The sequence below is a fragment of the Kogia breviceps genome, chromosome 10 (genome assembly GCF_026419965.1).
Source record: "Kogia breviceps isolate mKogBre1 chromosome 10, mKogBre1 haplotype 1, whole genome shotgun sequence".
Classification (NCBI taxonomy): Eukaryota; Metazoa; Chordata; class Mammalia; order Artiodactyla; family Physeteridae; genus Kogia; species Kogia breviceps.
In genome coordinates, this window is record NC_081319.1 from 65545215 (window position 1) to 65560745 (window position 15531).

The 15531-nt window shown below is 38.4% G+C and overlaps 1 protein-coding gene across 1 annotated transcript in view; it reads left to right on the forward strand.

Annotated features, from left to right (window-relative positions):
- Nucleotides 1-15531, forward strand: part of BMP5 (bone morphogenetic protein 5) — a 121408-nt gene that overhangs the window by 99475 nt on the left and 6402 nt on the right. Inside the window, exons 4-5 of the mRNA XM_059075955.2 lie at nt 2448-2642; nt 14627-14703. Of these exons, the coding sequence (XP_058931938.1) occupies nt 2448-2642; nt 14627-14703 (272 nt within the window). The remainder of the gene's footprint in view (nt 1-2447; nt 2643-14626; nt 14704-15531) is intronic.

Sequence of the window (15531 nt, forward strand, 5' to 3'; positions counted from 1 at the left end):
ACTATATTCCATTCGTGGTCATCGTGTGGCAACCGATTTCAGTATTAGAAAGATCATATATTAAAAATGATTTCTGCAGTCATCCATGTATACAAGTAAAAATTTTGTTCCTGTTATCACTTCATTAAAACATCAAACTCAAAGCTCAACAAATACTTTTTATGTTGTGTTCCAAGACTGAAAAAAAAAAATCCAAAATTTAAAGAACAGATCACCAGTTATTCTTTTCCATCACAGTCAAGTTTCTCAGTTCTGTTTTTTTTTTTTTTTTTTTTTCTTTTGCTGCACTCTCTGTCACTGGAAACATCTTAAACCAATTTCAAGTGCTACACCTGAATAAACATGTTGTAAAAGTGTTTATGTATTGAGGTGGGTCAGTTCAAGGTATGGTATTTGGCTGGAACTTCTAATTTCTCTTTTTACAGCAAAAGGGCTGCCAGAAGGAGGAAGTCTGAGCTGAATTAATACATTTGTTACAGTGGAAGTAGAATGGAAACTACTCCGACCACAAATCAAACTGCCTCTTTCATTTATGCCAGTGATATAGTTTTTCTAAGAAATATAGACTCTGGCATGGAGCCACTGTAAGTTTGAATTTAAAAGAGAAACCCATACGCTTATTTGTTTAAGGTTTACAGCTCTGATTATTTGGAAGTTCTTTCTCTGCTAGAACAGAGTGAAGTGGCATTTGGGAAGCCGGTGGCCGTTTTCATATTTGTAAGAAAGCAACAAGTTTTCCCAATGAGCAATTGTTGGGGATGCTGATGGATGCTGCTTGCACTGACACACACGCGTTTTTTTTTAACCAATATCCCCACATTTAAAGGACCTCTGTGTTCCTCCCAACAGCTGCACAGACTCACATAACACAGTCTCATTTTCTGATGGTAGAGGGTCCCTGCACAATACAAGTATACACAAAAGTGTTTATGCTGCCAAAATAAACTGTGTTAAGAGCAAGAGTTTATTTGCTAAAATGCCATTGATTTTAGGGACTTGTTCCCTTTTCTTCCAAAGTGGGTCAGGTCTTAGAATGGACCGAAGCTACTCCACAGTCGTGACTGAATAAATATTTTAAGAAAACCGGCACATCTTTCCCGGTGCAAGGCAGGGCCAATCATGCACGTATTTGAAACCACATGATATATTACTCTGAAAAGATTGGTAACTTCTGTATCTGGAGTAGAATTTTTTTTTGCATGACTTTTGAGTAATTCTCACCTAAAGGTACAACTTAAGGTTAAACAGTTCGTCCTCTCTGGGTGATTTTCATTGAATTCAATATCAACTAACGTTGGTTTTCTTTATATATACACACACATATATACATATATATGATTTTCTGTGGTAATTATTTTAAATGAGAAGATCATAGCAAGAGTGAATTGTAAAAAGGGGGAAACAGTAATACCTAACTCCTGAGGTATTTGTGGGATCACATCAAATAATGCATGGAAAACACTTAGAAAAATGCCTAGAGTACACAGCACGTGCTCCAAACAGGTTTTTTATAATGATAAGAATTATTATTGCTATCCCAGAAGGAGAAATACTTTATCAACATCTACTTCTAGTCTCTAAGACACTTCTCACCCATTCCTGCTCAGGCCCTGGGTGCACTCCTTTTCTGATAAACAACCACTCCAAGGGCTCAAAAGGGTCTGGGACAGAGGCTGGTTTAGAGACCAAGGTGAGTCTCCAAGCTCACCTGGAATTTTTCTCCTTTCCTGAGCATCTCCAGGCTTGGTTTTGCATCTTCTGAAATCCTTTCAATAAACATAATTCGGGCATGTCCAAGTTCAGAAGGGGATTCCATAATTTTTATGTTTGCTTCAAAATCCTTTACATGGAGAAAGACCTGGAGCTTAGAGCAAATCTCCATCCCAGCAGGGGTTCTGGAAGGATCTTTGAAGAGCTTTAATTAGATCACAGCTTTGTAAAGAATGCTGGGCACAGGCCAGAGGTGAGGTGGGGGAGGCTATCAACACTAATTAACACTGGAAAATCTCCAAAGAAGCTGGTGAAAATAGAAACACCCAGCCAGCCATTCAGATTTTATCACATGGAGGAAAATTATAGGGCACCTAATGGAGAAGCGTCTGTAGCTAATATTTTTGAAATTGCTGTTTAACGTGGACATTTCCAGGCTAATGGGGGTCAAGCCTTTCCATTTAGAACATTGCCAATTTCCAGGTCTGAGAAGAGACCATCAGTGAAGGCCTGAGGGTGTTCTGTGGCCAAAGAGGTATACAAAATGGAAAACCAAGCATGGATAATTGTCTGTAATAGTAAACTTTCCATGTTTATAAGAATCTTTGGCCTGCAAAGAAAACATTCTGATAGTGTTTTAAAACGTCTCTGTTTTCCCAAGTACCCTCTGAGTTCATTCCCATCAGGTAAACTTCATCTCTTCTTCATAAACCCAGTGCTCCTTCCCTCTGTTCTAGGACACAGCATCAATGTAAAGTCAGCTGGTCTCGTGGGAAGACATGGGCCTCAGTCAAAACAACCATTCATGGTGGCCTTTTTCAAGGCTAGCGAGGTACTTCTCCGATCTGTGAGAGCAGCCAACAAACGGAAAAATCAAAACCGCAGTAAATCCGGCTCTCATCAGGATTCCTCCAGAATGTCCAGTGTTGGAGGTAAGCAAAAACTAGAGCAGCAGTTCTGCACAGAAAGTGGTGGGGTCATATGTTGCAAATCAAGTAGCCACAATAAGTTTACCCTCTGGATATACCTTCATTTGGTCTATTAAATCATCCAATGATGTTTCTTGCATCCCCCAAATGTTTCATCAGCAAATCACTCAGTAATTCATTTTAAAATACTGTAAGTAGGACTTGCCTTCATATGTTGAAAGATGCAGTTCAAATTAAAATCAAGCTGGCAGTAATAAAATTATGGAATGCCTACATCGACAAAGGCTAACCAAAACTGAACTCCACAACTTGTGAGCTGACCTTTCCAGGGCCTCTCAAATATGGATGGGTAACCAGGTATATCCAAAATAAAAAGATTACTTTGGTACTTAAAACAGTACATGTGAATCATGAAGTTTAAATTTTTTATGACAGGAGAAGCAGGGAAGATTGTATGGTAACTGAAATAATATTTATATTTCCATTAATTATTTGGAGTGCTGTTATCTAGATAATTTGCTTTGAGTATGTGTGTACACATACTTGCATATGTGAAATCGAACAAAATGTTACAAATGCACAATTGATCCCACTGTGCTTGCAATTTAATCTATTAATTGATAGAAAGGGAGATAAAAGTATAGTTGATCTAAACTCATCTGAGAAAATCTGAAGTAATTTAATAATATAATTTATACCATTAAGTACCTTGTTTAGTCCTGGCTACAACAAATTTTCATAAGCTGTTCTTAGATGAAAATGATGGCTATTTTATTCCTAGGGATTGTCTTATCTATGAAAAATAAACCCATTTGAAGGGGAAACCTTGCCCTAGAACATTCCAGCTTAGTATGGCATGTTTCTTCATTTGTAAAATGTGTATTCTTCTATGTTGATGGCCACCATATGTAGTGTACTTGTGAGGCACAGTGAATGAGCCGGTGAACAAAACAGATATGACCTCTGCATAGGTTATTTCAGCAAATTAGAATGTTTTGCTCTTCCAAAGAGACACATTTAGACAGTGTTTTCGATTATTCCTGAAAAAAATCTTCATTTTTTTCCCAATTGCTAGAAACTGACAAGTCATATTGCAATTTTGTATTACTCCAATATGCATGAGTGATAGATAAGATTATAAATGAAACAAAAATATATAGAATTTTTTTTGAACCTGAGACACTCAACAAAAATACTAAGTGGAGTTAATGGGAACCCCCCTAGAGTGCGGGTACGGGAGAATCGTGTTAGAAAGAAGTCTGTTTTGTGTATCTAACAACAGAAGCACAGGGAAGGGTTCTATATGGAATTGCGTTATACTGAATTACATGCTACACAGAAAGCCATGTCTTAAAATAATTTTCCATCAAGTAAGTTTAACTGTCTTTTTCACTTGAAAGGAAAACGTGATATTAGTGCCTTATTACAAGGCTATTTTATAAAAATCTTCACAAGATATTTAGTTTGGCAAAAATTGTAATGGCTTAATATGAAAGATGGAGAAAAATAACTTTCTAAGACCTTTTCTTCCTTGTAAATACTAGCCTGTCAAAGTTGTATATTTTTCTTTCCATGTAGAATGGTTCTGAAATGGGTTGAAATGTTTTTAATTTAATGTAGCAGACTGCATTAAGAAAAAGATTTGTTAAATATTGAATAGACTAGTAAATAATTTTTGAGGAAATTACAAAGGAAAAAGGATAAGCTGCCTACGTATTATTAGAGCTCATAATGACTCTGGCAGAGGCGTTCCAGAAACTGAAATCATCCGAATCCTTCTCCCTATTGGTGAACTCTATTTATCTTCCCTTCCTGACCACAAGTAACAAATGTGCTTCTATAACTAGCGATGAATAAAACACATGGCACAGAAATCACGTAACTTTTCACCAGTTTCCTAACACCATTTAGAGTATAAAATTATTCTAATATAGACCAATATTTTCTTTTTAAAAAGTGTGTCATTGGCACCCATTTCTGTGAAATATGCAGCAGATGGTTTTGGAACGTGTTCGTATTTTGATAATAAGAAGAAAGAAAGTAGCTGGTTTGTGTGTATGAGACTTAACCTTTCAATAGTTAGTAATCAAGCAGACGGGAAAAAGTCTCATAGGATTTGGCCCGAAAGACAGGGGGTTAATATAAACATAAAATTTGATACTTAGGAGACTTGAAATGCCAGTGAAATTTTAAAATTATCCAAATATAAATAGTAAATGCTGTAATACTACTAGGCTTTTACAATAAAATACTGTGTGAAGACTCCATAACTAAGAACGGGGCCAGGAGGAAGAAGGGAGAGAGTCGTATTAGAAGTTTGCTTGGTTGCATTTTTTTTTTTTTTTTTGCAAAGCATATCCTCAAATGTTAAAAGTCTCCAACAGTGCAGGAGAACCCAGGTCATTCTTGCTGCCTTTACCTCATTTCTTTCTTCTTCCTTCTTTGTGGAGCGCCTAGAACAGTGTCTAACACAAAATAGCAACTTCACAAACACACGTTGAAGACCTTAACGTGTTGCCTGTATGGGAAAAAAATAAGTTCCTTTTTTCAGGTGCCTATGCACAGAACCACTGCTCCCAGATTTTCTGCAGAAACCCTCCCTCTTTGTTCCTCTTCAGGTTTTTGGCAAGAAAGTTGAGCAGACACTTTGTGAAAGATGTTGCTTGTTTCACGATGAGCCAGCACAGTTGATTTTCATTTGAACTTGGGTTTGGGGGAAAGAAAATGTAGGCAATAGCTAAATGTTAAGGGAACCACCCTTTAAGATGGAAAGGCACCACGTTGATAAGATTTTAAAGAACCTACCAAAAGCAAGATGCTGTTTTAAGCACTATATCAGTGCTGAAAAAAATAGAACATTAAGAGTTTACAGGGCACATGGCAAGTCCTGGTTCACTGCAGAACTGCTTGAAAAGGTGCTTATTGCAATCTTGCTACTAGGGATCTTTGAAGGTGAACCCAATCATTGGTGCCCTGCCTGGAACTATGGTGATTTCTTAAGATAAGTCTTTTAAAGAGGCATTAAAATAGGGACACTCTGGGGCTTCCCTGGCGGTCCAGTGGTTATGACTCTGCGCTTCCACTGCAGGGGCATGGGTTCCATCCCTGGTTGGGGAACTAGGATCCCTCATGCTGCGTGCATGGTGCGGCCAACAAATACATAAATAAATAAATAAAATGGGGACACTCTGCAACTCCCAACTCTTTGACAGGTGGTATCTCTTGCCTAATGGATACAGTGTAAAATCAAGCCTCTTGGACAAAAATATTAAAACCAGAAGGAACAATTAATTGGGATTACTTGTTTAGACTGTTTTATATTATATAATTAATATACATTTTCATTATTTAAAAATAATCAAATCTTCAATAAAGCTAAAGTTCTCCTCTGATCACCTAATTCTTTTGAGATAGGTTATACTGATACACTGATATCAACATGATACATGTACTTCCAAATATTTTCCTCCATATATACATTGCTTTTGGAGAATATATTTTGTTATGTGTTATATGTGTGTGTGTGTATGTGTATGTGTGTGTGTGTGTGTGTGTATATATATATATATATATACACACACACACACACACACACATACACATACACACACACATATATATTGTTTTTCAGATTCTTTTCCACTATAGGTTATTACAAGATATTGAATATAGTTTCCTGTGCTATACAGTATGCCCTTATTTTTTATCTATTTTATATATAGTAGCATATATATTTTAATCTCAAACTCCTAATTTATCTCTCCTCCCCCCAACCTCTTTGGTAACCATAAGTTTGTTTTCTATGTCTGTGAGTCTATTTTTGTCTTGTACATAAGTTGTATCATTTTTATTAGATTCCACATATAAGTGATATCACATAATATTTGTCTTTCTCTATCTGACTTACTTCATTTAGTATGATAATCTGAAGGTCCATCCATATTGCTGCAAATAGTATTATTTCCTTTTTTATGGCTGAGTAATATTCCATTGTATATATTTACCACATCTTTTTTATCCATTCATCTGTCAATGGACATTTAGGTTGCTTCCATGTCTTGGCTATTGTAAACTGTGTTGCTATGAACATAGAGGTGCATGTATCTTTTCAAATTATAGTTTTCTCCAGATATATGCTGAGGAGTGGGATTGCTGGATCATATGGTAGTTCTATTTTTACCTCCATACTGTTCTCCATAGTGGCTGCACCAATTTACATTCCCATCAACAGTGCAGGAGGGTTCCTATTTTTACATACTTTCTAAGAGCAGTTTTAGGTTCACAAGAAGATTGAGAGGAAGGTACAGAGATTTCCCATGTACTCCCTGCCCCCACACATGCATACCTCCCCCATTATCAACATCACTCACCAGGATGGTGCATTTCTTTCCAAAGATAAACCTACACTGACACATCGCAATCACCCAATGTCTATAGTTTACCTTAGTGTTCACTCTTGCCGTCATATAGTTGGTCTTTTGTGTTTTTAAACAACATATTTCAGCCATCTTTCAAAATGGTGACTTCATTTTTTTTTAACTGCTACAATATATTCAATAATGCTTGTATCAGAGTTTATTTAATCATGTCACACTTGAAAAGAAATTTTGGTTGTTTTTAAATTGGAGCTTTCAAAATCAGTGCTGCAGTGAAAATCCTGCAAAGCTGCACGTATGAGAATGGTTTTAATCTACATGGTTTTTCCAGTAATTAACACTAAAAGCTGGTATCTGTGCCCTGAATATGCAAAATTTTGAAAATCCCTTCTCAGAAGACAATTGTTTTGGTTTCTAGATCTAGTTTAAGAGATTTTTTCATCTATCTATCCATCTGTACATTTATCTATCTATCATTCTGGCATTTAACCCTGTCCACTACTTTCTAGTTGTGTAATCTCAGAGACATGTCACGGCTCTCTGCATCTGTTTCTTCATCTGTGAAGTGGGAATGCTAATAATACCTGCCTCATAAGGTAAAATTACATGAATTGTGAGGATTAAATGAGTGATTTAATATGTGTAAAGAACGCAGAACAGCGGTACATACTCATTCAGGTTTAGGCATTATCATTATTGTTTGTCAAATTAAGGTTTGGTTTTTCAGAACTGGTACCTAAAGAGTTCAGACTTTTATATCAGAGAAGACTAGAAATCCTCTTTCTCTAATCAGTACCCATACCCCTGGTCACTTATTGTCAAATTTCTATCTAGAGAGAATTCTAGAGAGATAATTTATCTGGGCATGGTTCATTGTAAAATATTTATTCAGTGTTAAATAAGCACCCACAATGTGACAAGCACAGTATTAATTATATGCTCATGAAAGATGGGTAGCATAAGAATTTTGCTTCTTAAAAAGTGCTCCTTCGGGGCTTCCCTGGTGGCGCAGTGGTTGAGAGTCCGCCTGCCCATGCAGGGGACGCGGGTTCGTGCCCCGGTCCGGGAAGATCCCACATGCCGCGGAGCGGCTGGGCCCGTGAGCCGTGGCCGCTGAGCCTGCGCGTCCGGAGCCTGTGCTTCGCAATGGGAGAGGCCACAACAGTGAGAGGCCCGCATATCACCAAAAATAAAAAAAAAAAAAGTGCTCCCATAGATAATGGGAAAGACATGCCGTCTAGTACTAATCGGGAGATAATTCTACTAGAGTAGGTACAAGGTAGTGTGGGAGAAGTAAGGATAGAGTGCGACTCATATGAGAAAGAATAGACATTTTCCAGAAATGGAGGGGTGGGTGAAGCTATTTCAGACTTATGTGCACAGTTATAGAACCATGTACCAATGTCCAATTGCCGGGTGTGCAGGTATTCTTGTGTGAAAGCAGTGTGATGTCAGCTAGAAAGTCATGCAGGGACCATATTGTAAAGCGTAGGTGTGTGATGGTCAGGAACTATGATGCTTCTGTGCAGACAGTTGGAAAAAAAGGAGTGTCACAATCAGAAACACATTTTAAAAAGTTCAATTTGGCATCAGAATGATGGATGGGATGCCAAGGGGTAAAGCTGAACGTCAAAATATGATTAAAACTCTAGTCCCATACCCCAAGCAGTGAAGATTATAGATTGGAGAGAGAGGAAGTAGAAACCAAAATTTGTGGAATGGAGCCAGTAGCACTCTGGAAATGGGTGTGTCAAGAGTAAGTGGAAGGTGTAGGAAAAAGACGCAGCTATGAACCCAAATGGTTAGATGAAGCACAGGACTTGACGCTGCCATTGAAACGAGGGTAAGAGAGAAACGTCAAGGATGGAGCCCCCAGTGGGAACATCAGCACTTTAGTATAGACAAAGGAGAAAAAGGAATTCCATAAACTAGGCAAAAGACTTAAGGTTAGAGGAGGAGACAGGGGTGAAGGGTTATCCTAGGAACATATTCCCAAAGAGAATGTTGGGGGAGTGGAGGTGATCAAGAGTGCTTCTGCTAGGCTAACTAGGCTAGAGGTGAGTTGGTTAAAGGGGGTTGGGGATGGATTTAACGCAGGGTAGGAGGCAAAAAGAAAGAAAATCGAGAAATATACTCAATTTTCTGTCTTGGGCCACTAGAAGACTGGTGATCCTGTTAACCAAGTAGAAGGAATGGAAGGAGTATGAGGTCAGAAGCAAAAATAGTGAGTCGGAGGCCTCTGGGAAACTTTCACGCATAGATGTCTGGTAGGCATTTGGAGACTCAGGTTTGTGGATGGGTTTTTATGTCAATGAGCTCTAAGCTGAGAATGTTTGTTGCATCATCCACAGAGGCTTTGCTAAGCAGAGTTAAGCAAACACACCAGACAGTTATTATGTTGTGATGTCTGTTCTGTGTCACACATTCATACATGGACAAACACAATTATCCCTACATAAATAAATAACAGTAATTCCTACTGGGTCATACGAAAATTTGGGTGAGTAATTCACTGGATGTGGGAGATGCAGATTAAGCGAGGGTAGCAGTGGCAGTTGAAATCCCTCATCTTTGGGGGAGATTGCTATTTGTTTGGGGTTTATCATGAATTTCTCTACCCCCAAGGCCATATCAAAATTTACATTATTGAACAGTCTACGGTAGCATCATTCCTGCTATTTAACCTCTGATACCTTCATTCATTTGTCATTTTCATTTTCTATGAATTAATGAACATCCTGAAGCTGTGGGTGCTGACATCCATCCATTATCTCCCTGTAGGAATTAAGTAAGAGAATGTTGACATCTCCTCCTTTGCTTTGAAACACAGTATCTCATCATATTTGGCTTAAGCTGTTGATGTATTTAAATGTTAAATTCTATTTTGGACTTTTCTCTTCTCTTTTACAGATCCACCTACATTTTATTCCTTAAAGACACTAATGCTAGATTTTAAAGAAAAAAGAAACCCATACTGGTATATGGAGTTTTTTGGACTTATTTCTTTTGTGCCCTTCATAGCTAGGTTAGCATGTGTTTCTTTATTTGGTTGTTTCTTCAGGGACTACTGGACAAACCACTGAAGCCCTAACCCTATGTAGATCTCAGGGTTTTTGAAAATCACGTATTTAATTTTTTTTCTATGACAAAATAATCAAAAATTAAGAAAAATCAAACTAAGACAAAGATCAAATTTGCATTATTGGGGGATGAGGGGAAACTGGCTGAAGGCAATCAAAAAGTACAAGCTCCCGGGCTTCCCTGGTGGCGCAGTGGTTGAGAAACCGCCTGCTGATGCAGGGGACACGGGTTCGTGCCCCGGTCCGGGAAGATCCCACATGCCGCGGAGCAGCTGGGCCCGTGAGCCGTGGCCGCTGAGCCTGCGCGTCGGGAGCCTGTGCTCCGCAACGGGAGAGGCCACAACAGTGAGAGGCCCGCGTACCACACACACACACACACACACACACACACACACACACACACACAGAGAAAGTACAAGCTCCCATTTATAAGATAAATAAATCCTAGGGATGTAATGTACAGCATGATGAATATGATTAACACTGCTGTACGTTATATACGAAAGTTGTTAGGCAAGTAAATCCTAAGCGTTCTCATCACAAGGAAAACAATGTTCTATCTTTGATTTTATATCTATGTGAGATGATGGCTGCTCACTAAACTTACTGTGATCATCATTTCCTGATGTATGGGAGTCAAACCATTATGCTGTACACCTTAATGTTGTACGGTGCTGTATGTCAATTACAGCTCAATAAAACTGGAAGAAAAAAATATAGCTTGTAAAAATATAAATAAATTTACATTGTTTCCAGAAATTGATCATAAACAAATTGGCATAAAGTATTTAACAATATTTTCAATATTTTGGAACTGGCTTCCCAATATTATTACCATTAAGAGGCAAAACAGGGAAATAACGTGTCTGCGATACCTGCCTCGTGGTTGAGGAATGCTAGCATGCTTTTCTAATGTTGGCTGTGGCTCTAGAACGTTTAGTAGTTTCTAGTGTGACTCTTCATTTCTACGCAGGTTTGTCAACAGCAGCATCATGTCCATCTCATTTTCATATTTGAAGGGCTGCCAATCACTATTTTTTAAAGATATAAATCTAATTTCTTTGCCTTTCCTCCCACAGGTTATTCTGCCAACCATTTAGTAAACCTAACTGCGGACTTTGCTGGTTTGGGTACAACATTTACTCAGTATCCATTCATTTTTATTTCTGACAGACTAAGCATATGGTCCTAATGCTCTATGAAATCAGACTCTTGGAACGAGATTCTGTTATAAATTTATTGCTCATTACCTTTATGTGATGTTACATTATATACATCACTGAGCCTGCATGAAAAGCTGCATAGATGGAACAGATCTATTTTGACTTTTGAGTTTGACTTTCTTTCTTTTTTTATAAACATGGAATTCAAATAACCTTAGACATAGTTTATGGCTTTTCAGATATACTTGAACGTGTTATTGGCTATAAGGTCTTTATTCACATTCCATGCCTTTCATTAAGACAAAGATAAATGAATAAATATTCCCATGATTGTCTGATGCAGGGTTCGGCAAAGTAAGGCCTAAGAGTCAAATCCAGCCATTGCCTGTTTTTGTACAGCCCAATTGCTAACAATGGTTTTTACATTTTTAGATGTGTGAAAAAGACTTGAAATAGAATAATACTTTGTTTCACTCAGAAATTATATGAAATTGAAATTTTAGGATCCGTAAGCAAAATTTTATTGGAATATAGACATATCCATCCATTCACATACCATCTATGGCTGCTTTCATGTTACTGGGGCAGAGTTGAGTCACTGAGAGGGGGAAACTTGTAGCCTGAAATATATACTATCTGTCCTTTTCGAGAAAACATTTGCTGGTCCCTCGTCTAATGCATAGCTGACTTTATTTTTAAAAAATTCTAAATATCAAGAAGTTTATGCAGTCAAACTAATACCAGAGTTAGTTATTCCTTTTCCTTAAAAATGATGCAGGGTTCAAACATCCATTTCATGGTATTATTATTACAGTAGCCTTGTTTATTGCCTGGAGAAACTTAACTCCTTTTGCTATTTCAATTAAGAGAAAAGTTTACCCAAAGAAGAAGAATGCTACGTTTCAAATAAATTCCTTTTTCTCCATTTTCTGTCATTATCTATATATTTAATTTGTTTTAATTAAGGTAATTGCACACAGGAATAACTCTGATCTAGAAGTAAAAGAGTCTCTGTGTTCAAATTTAATCATCATCTTGTTTTCTAGACTCACATTAAATAAATAATTAGTTGAAGTCACTGGGAAAGGCAGACGACAGGCTCTGTTAAGACAGGCCCCTTGGATCTTTGATGTGTCTACATTTTCTTAGAGGTTGAGGATAATTAAACTGGAAGGTGACACCTTAAGACAGGCTGCTCTTCATAGTGAGCTGCTACATTAATTTACCAGAGACAACTGTCAGAGTGAAAGTAGCATTTATTCCTAGATGAAAACATTAGCTGTCTTCTTTGAAAATAAATTATTTTATGGCTCCCATCACCCTAAATTATTTCCTCTTTCATTTTTTGTGTTAGAAATAATTAAAATGGGTTAGCTTTTTGAATATTATTTATATAGAGTATGAATAAACCCCAGAGACAATAATATAGAGAGATTTTCTGTGTTTCTGCAGTGTTTTAGTTTATTCCAGATGCGATTAAGGATTCTATATTCTTTTTTTTTTTTTTTTTGTGGTATGTGGGCCTCTCGCAGGCCCAGCAGCCATGGCTCACGGGCCCAGCCGCTCCGCAGCATGTGGGATCTTCCTGGACCGGGGCACGAACCCGTGTCCCTGCATCGGCAGGCGGACTCTCAACCACTGCACCACCAGGGAAGCCCGGATTCTCTATTCTTAATTCCTTTAATCAGTTATCAAAGGTTATGGATTTTTCAGACTTATTCCAAACTTTTTCAGACTTATTTTGGACTTATTCCAAAATAAGTCCAGGAAATCATGTATTTTCTTTGCTACAAGTCATTTCTGGAATATTTTGAGGAATTCATTCTTCAATTCCTCAAATATTTATTGAGTAGTTACTGTGTGCCAGGCCCTGTTCCTGCGATTTGGGGTATATCAGAGCACCAAATGGGACCAAACAAGATTTTTACCCTTGGAGAGCTGACATTCTAGAGGGAGGAAACAAGCAAGAACCTAAGTACATGATAAACAAGTAAATGGCGTAGCATATTAAGAGATGATCAGCAAAATGGATAAAAAATAATCAGAGCAAGGAGGGAGAGAAATATTGGAGTGGGAGTTGGGATATGAAATAGGGTAGCCAGTGAAGACCTTGTTGACAAGATGATGCTTAAGCAAAGAACTGAAGAAGCTCTGAGACTTAGATAAGTAGATATCCAGGCGAAGAGCATTGCAGGGAAGGGGGGTGGGGTGAGAGTGAAGACCCTAAGGTGGGAGAAAGCGGACCTGTGTGCAAAACAGCAAGGAGACATCATGGCCTGATATGGGAACCGCGGTGGGACATTTTGCTGGACCGTGACATAATTGAGCTGACTCTTGGCTGCTTTGATATGAGGGTGGGTTGGGGCAGGGCAGAGCAGGAGGAATAGCAGTGAGGATGTGGCAGTAATTCAGAAGAGAGATGGTGCTGGTTTGAACCAGAACCCATCATGGAGGTGGTGAGAGTGGGTGAATTGTGGATGTATTTGAAGGTGAAATGTGTAAGGATTTCCTGACAGATTGGATGTGAGTGTGAGAAATAAAACGAGTACATTTTGACCCCAGTTTTTTTTTTTTTTTTTTTTTTTTTTTTTTTTTTTTTTTTTGTGGTATGCGGGCCTCTCACTGCTGTGGCCTCTCCCGTTGCGGAGCACAGGCTCCGGACGCGCAGGCCCAGCGGCCATGGCTCACGGGCCCAGCCGCTCCGCGGCATGTGGGATCCTCCCGGACCGGGGCACGAACCCGTATCCCCTGCATCGGCAGGCGGACTCTCAACCACTGCGCCACCAGGGAAGCCCTTGACCCCAGTTTTTGTGTTTGTTTGTTTTGCCTGGGAAGTTGCTATCAGTCCTCTATAGGTGGAACTAGTTTGGGGGTGAGGGGGGAGGCAATCAGAAGCTCCACTTTGGGTATCCTGAATTTAAGATATTTATTAAGATAAAATCAACTCTGTAGCATCCCAGTTGGTCCTCTACGAGTGTCTGTCTCATGGAAGAATAAAGTGTTGTTTGAATATTTAATATACATGAATATAGTAAGCACCACTGTAGTTTGAGTGAATTAATGAAAGAGCATTCATTGAATGCCAGGTATCAGGCTGTTCACCATCACAACACAAAGGATACAACCTGATGCTCGTTAGAACTTCTCAAGCTACATGGTGTTGTCTGCATTTTACAGAAGAAGATATTCAAGGCTAGTGACTTGCTTGAAGTTCACGTGGCTAGTAAGTGGCTTTCACTTTGAAATTCAAACTCATGTTTCACAACTTCAAATACAGCCTCCTTTTGATTTTATCAGTGAACTCACAAAAGAAATATTAGTATACCTGATAGACTGCCATTTGTTGAAAATCTGATTTTTATCTTCAGACTATAACACAAGTGAACAAAAACAAGCCTGTAAGAAGCATGAACTCTACGTGAGTTTCCGGGATCTGGGATGGCAGGTAAGAATGGTCAACCAACTTGGTTGCTTCTTTTTTGCTTTATTATCAATCCTGAATTACTAAGAATCTTTGTTAGTAATTTTTCCTATACAGTAACCAATTATTTTTGATGTGATTATTCAGTATATGGATTATCCACATCATTTTAATTTCTCCATTATCCTTTCACCATTGAAACATAACAGAGTTTATGGTAAAAACAAAGCAAAACAAAACAATTACTCTAAAGAAGGAATGCACCCTTAGAGAGTGAAAAAAAAATCCTGTTGTTTAAATATCCGAAAATTTTCATTTTAATACCCATTTTTCAGATTAACTCAAGCAATTTCCATTTGCCTCCTACGGTCCCAAACTATTGGTATAAATAGAATCGGGCTTCCCTGGTGGCGCAGTGGTTGAGAGTCCGCCTGCCGGTGTAGGGGACACGGGTTCGTGTCCCGGTCCGGGAAGATCCCACATGCCGCAGAGCGGCTGGGCCCGTGAGCCATGGCCGCTGAGCCTGCACGTCTGGAGCCTGTGCTCCGCAACGGGAGAGGCCACAGCAGTGAGAGGCCCGCGAACTGAAAAAAAAAAAAAAAAAGAAATAGAATCCTTGACTATGTCTCTATCATAAGATAGATCTACAAAAAAATTTTTTTTCTTGTGCTTAAAAATCTTATTGCTTTCTTTTACATCTGCTTCACAAACAGGGTGAGAAGGAGGATTTAACCAAAATAACTTTTAATGGCTCTGTGTTGAAATAGTTTAAATTGGATTGCTTAGATTACATTATTCCATTACAGTGGATCCTCAGAATATGAGCTATTATATTGAGAAATACTATTAACA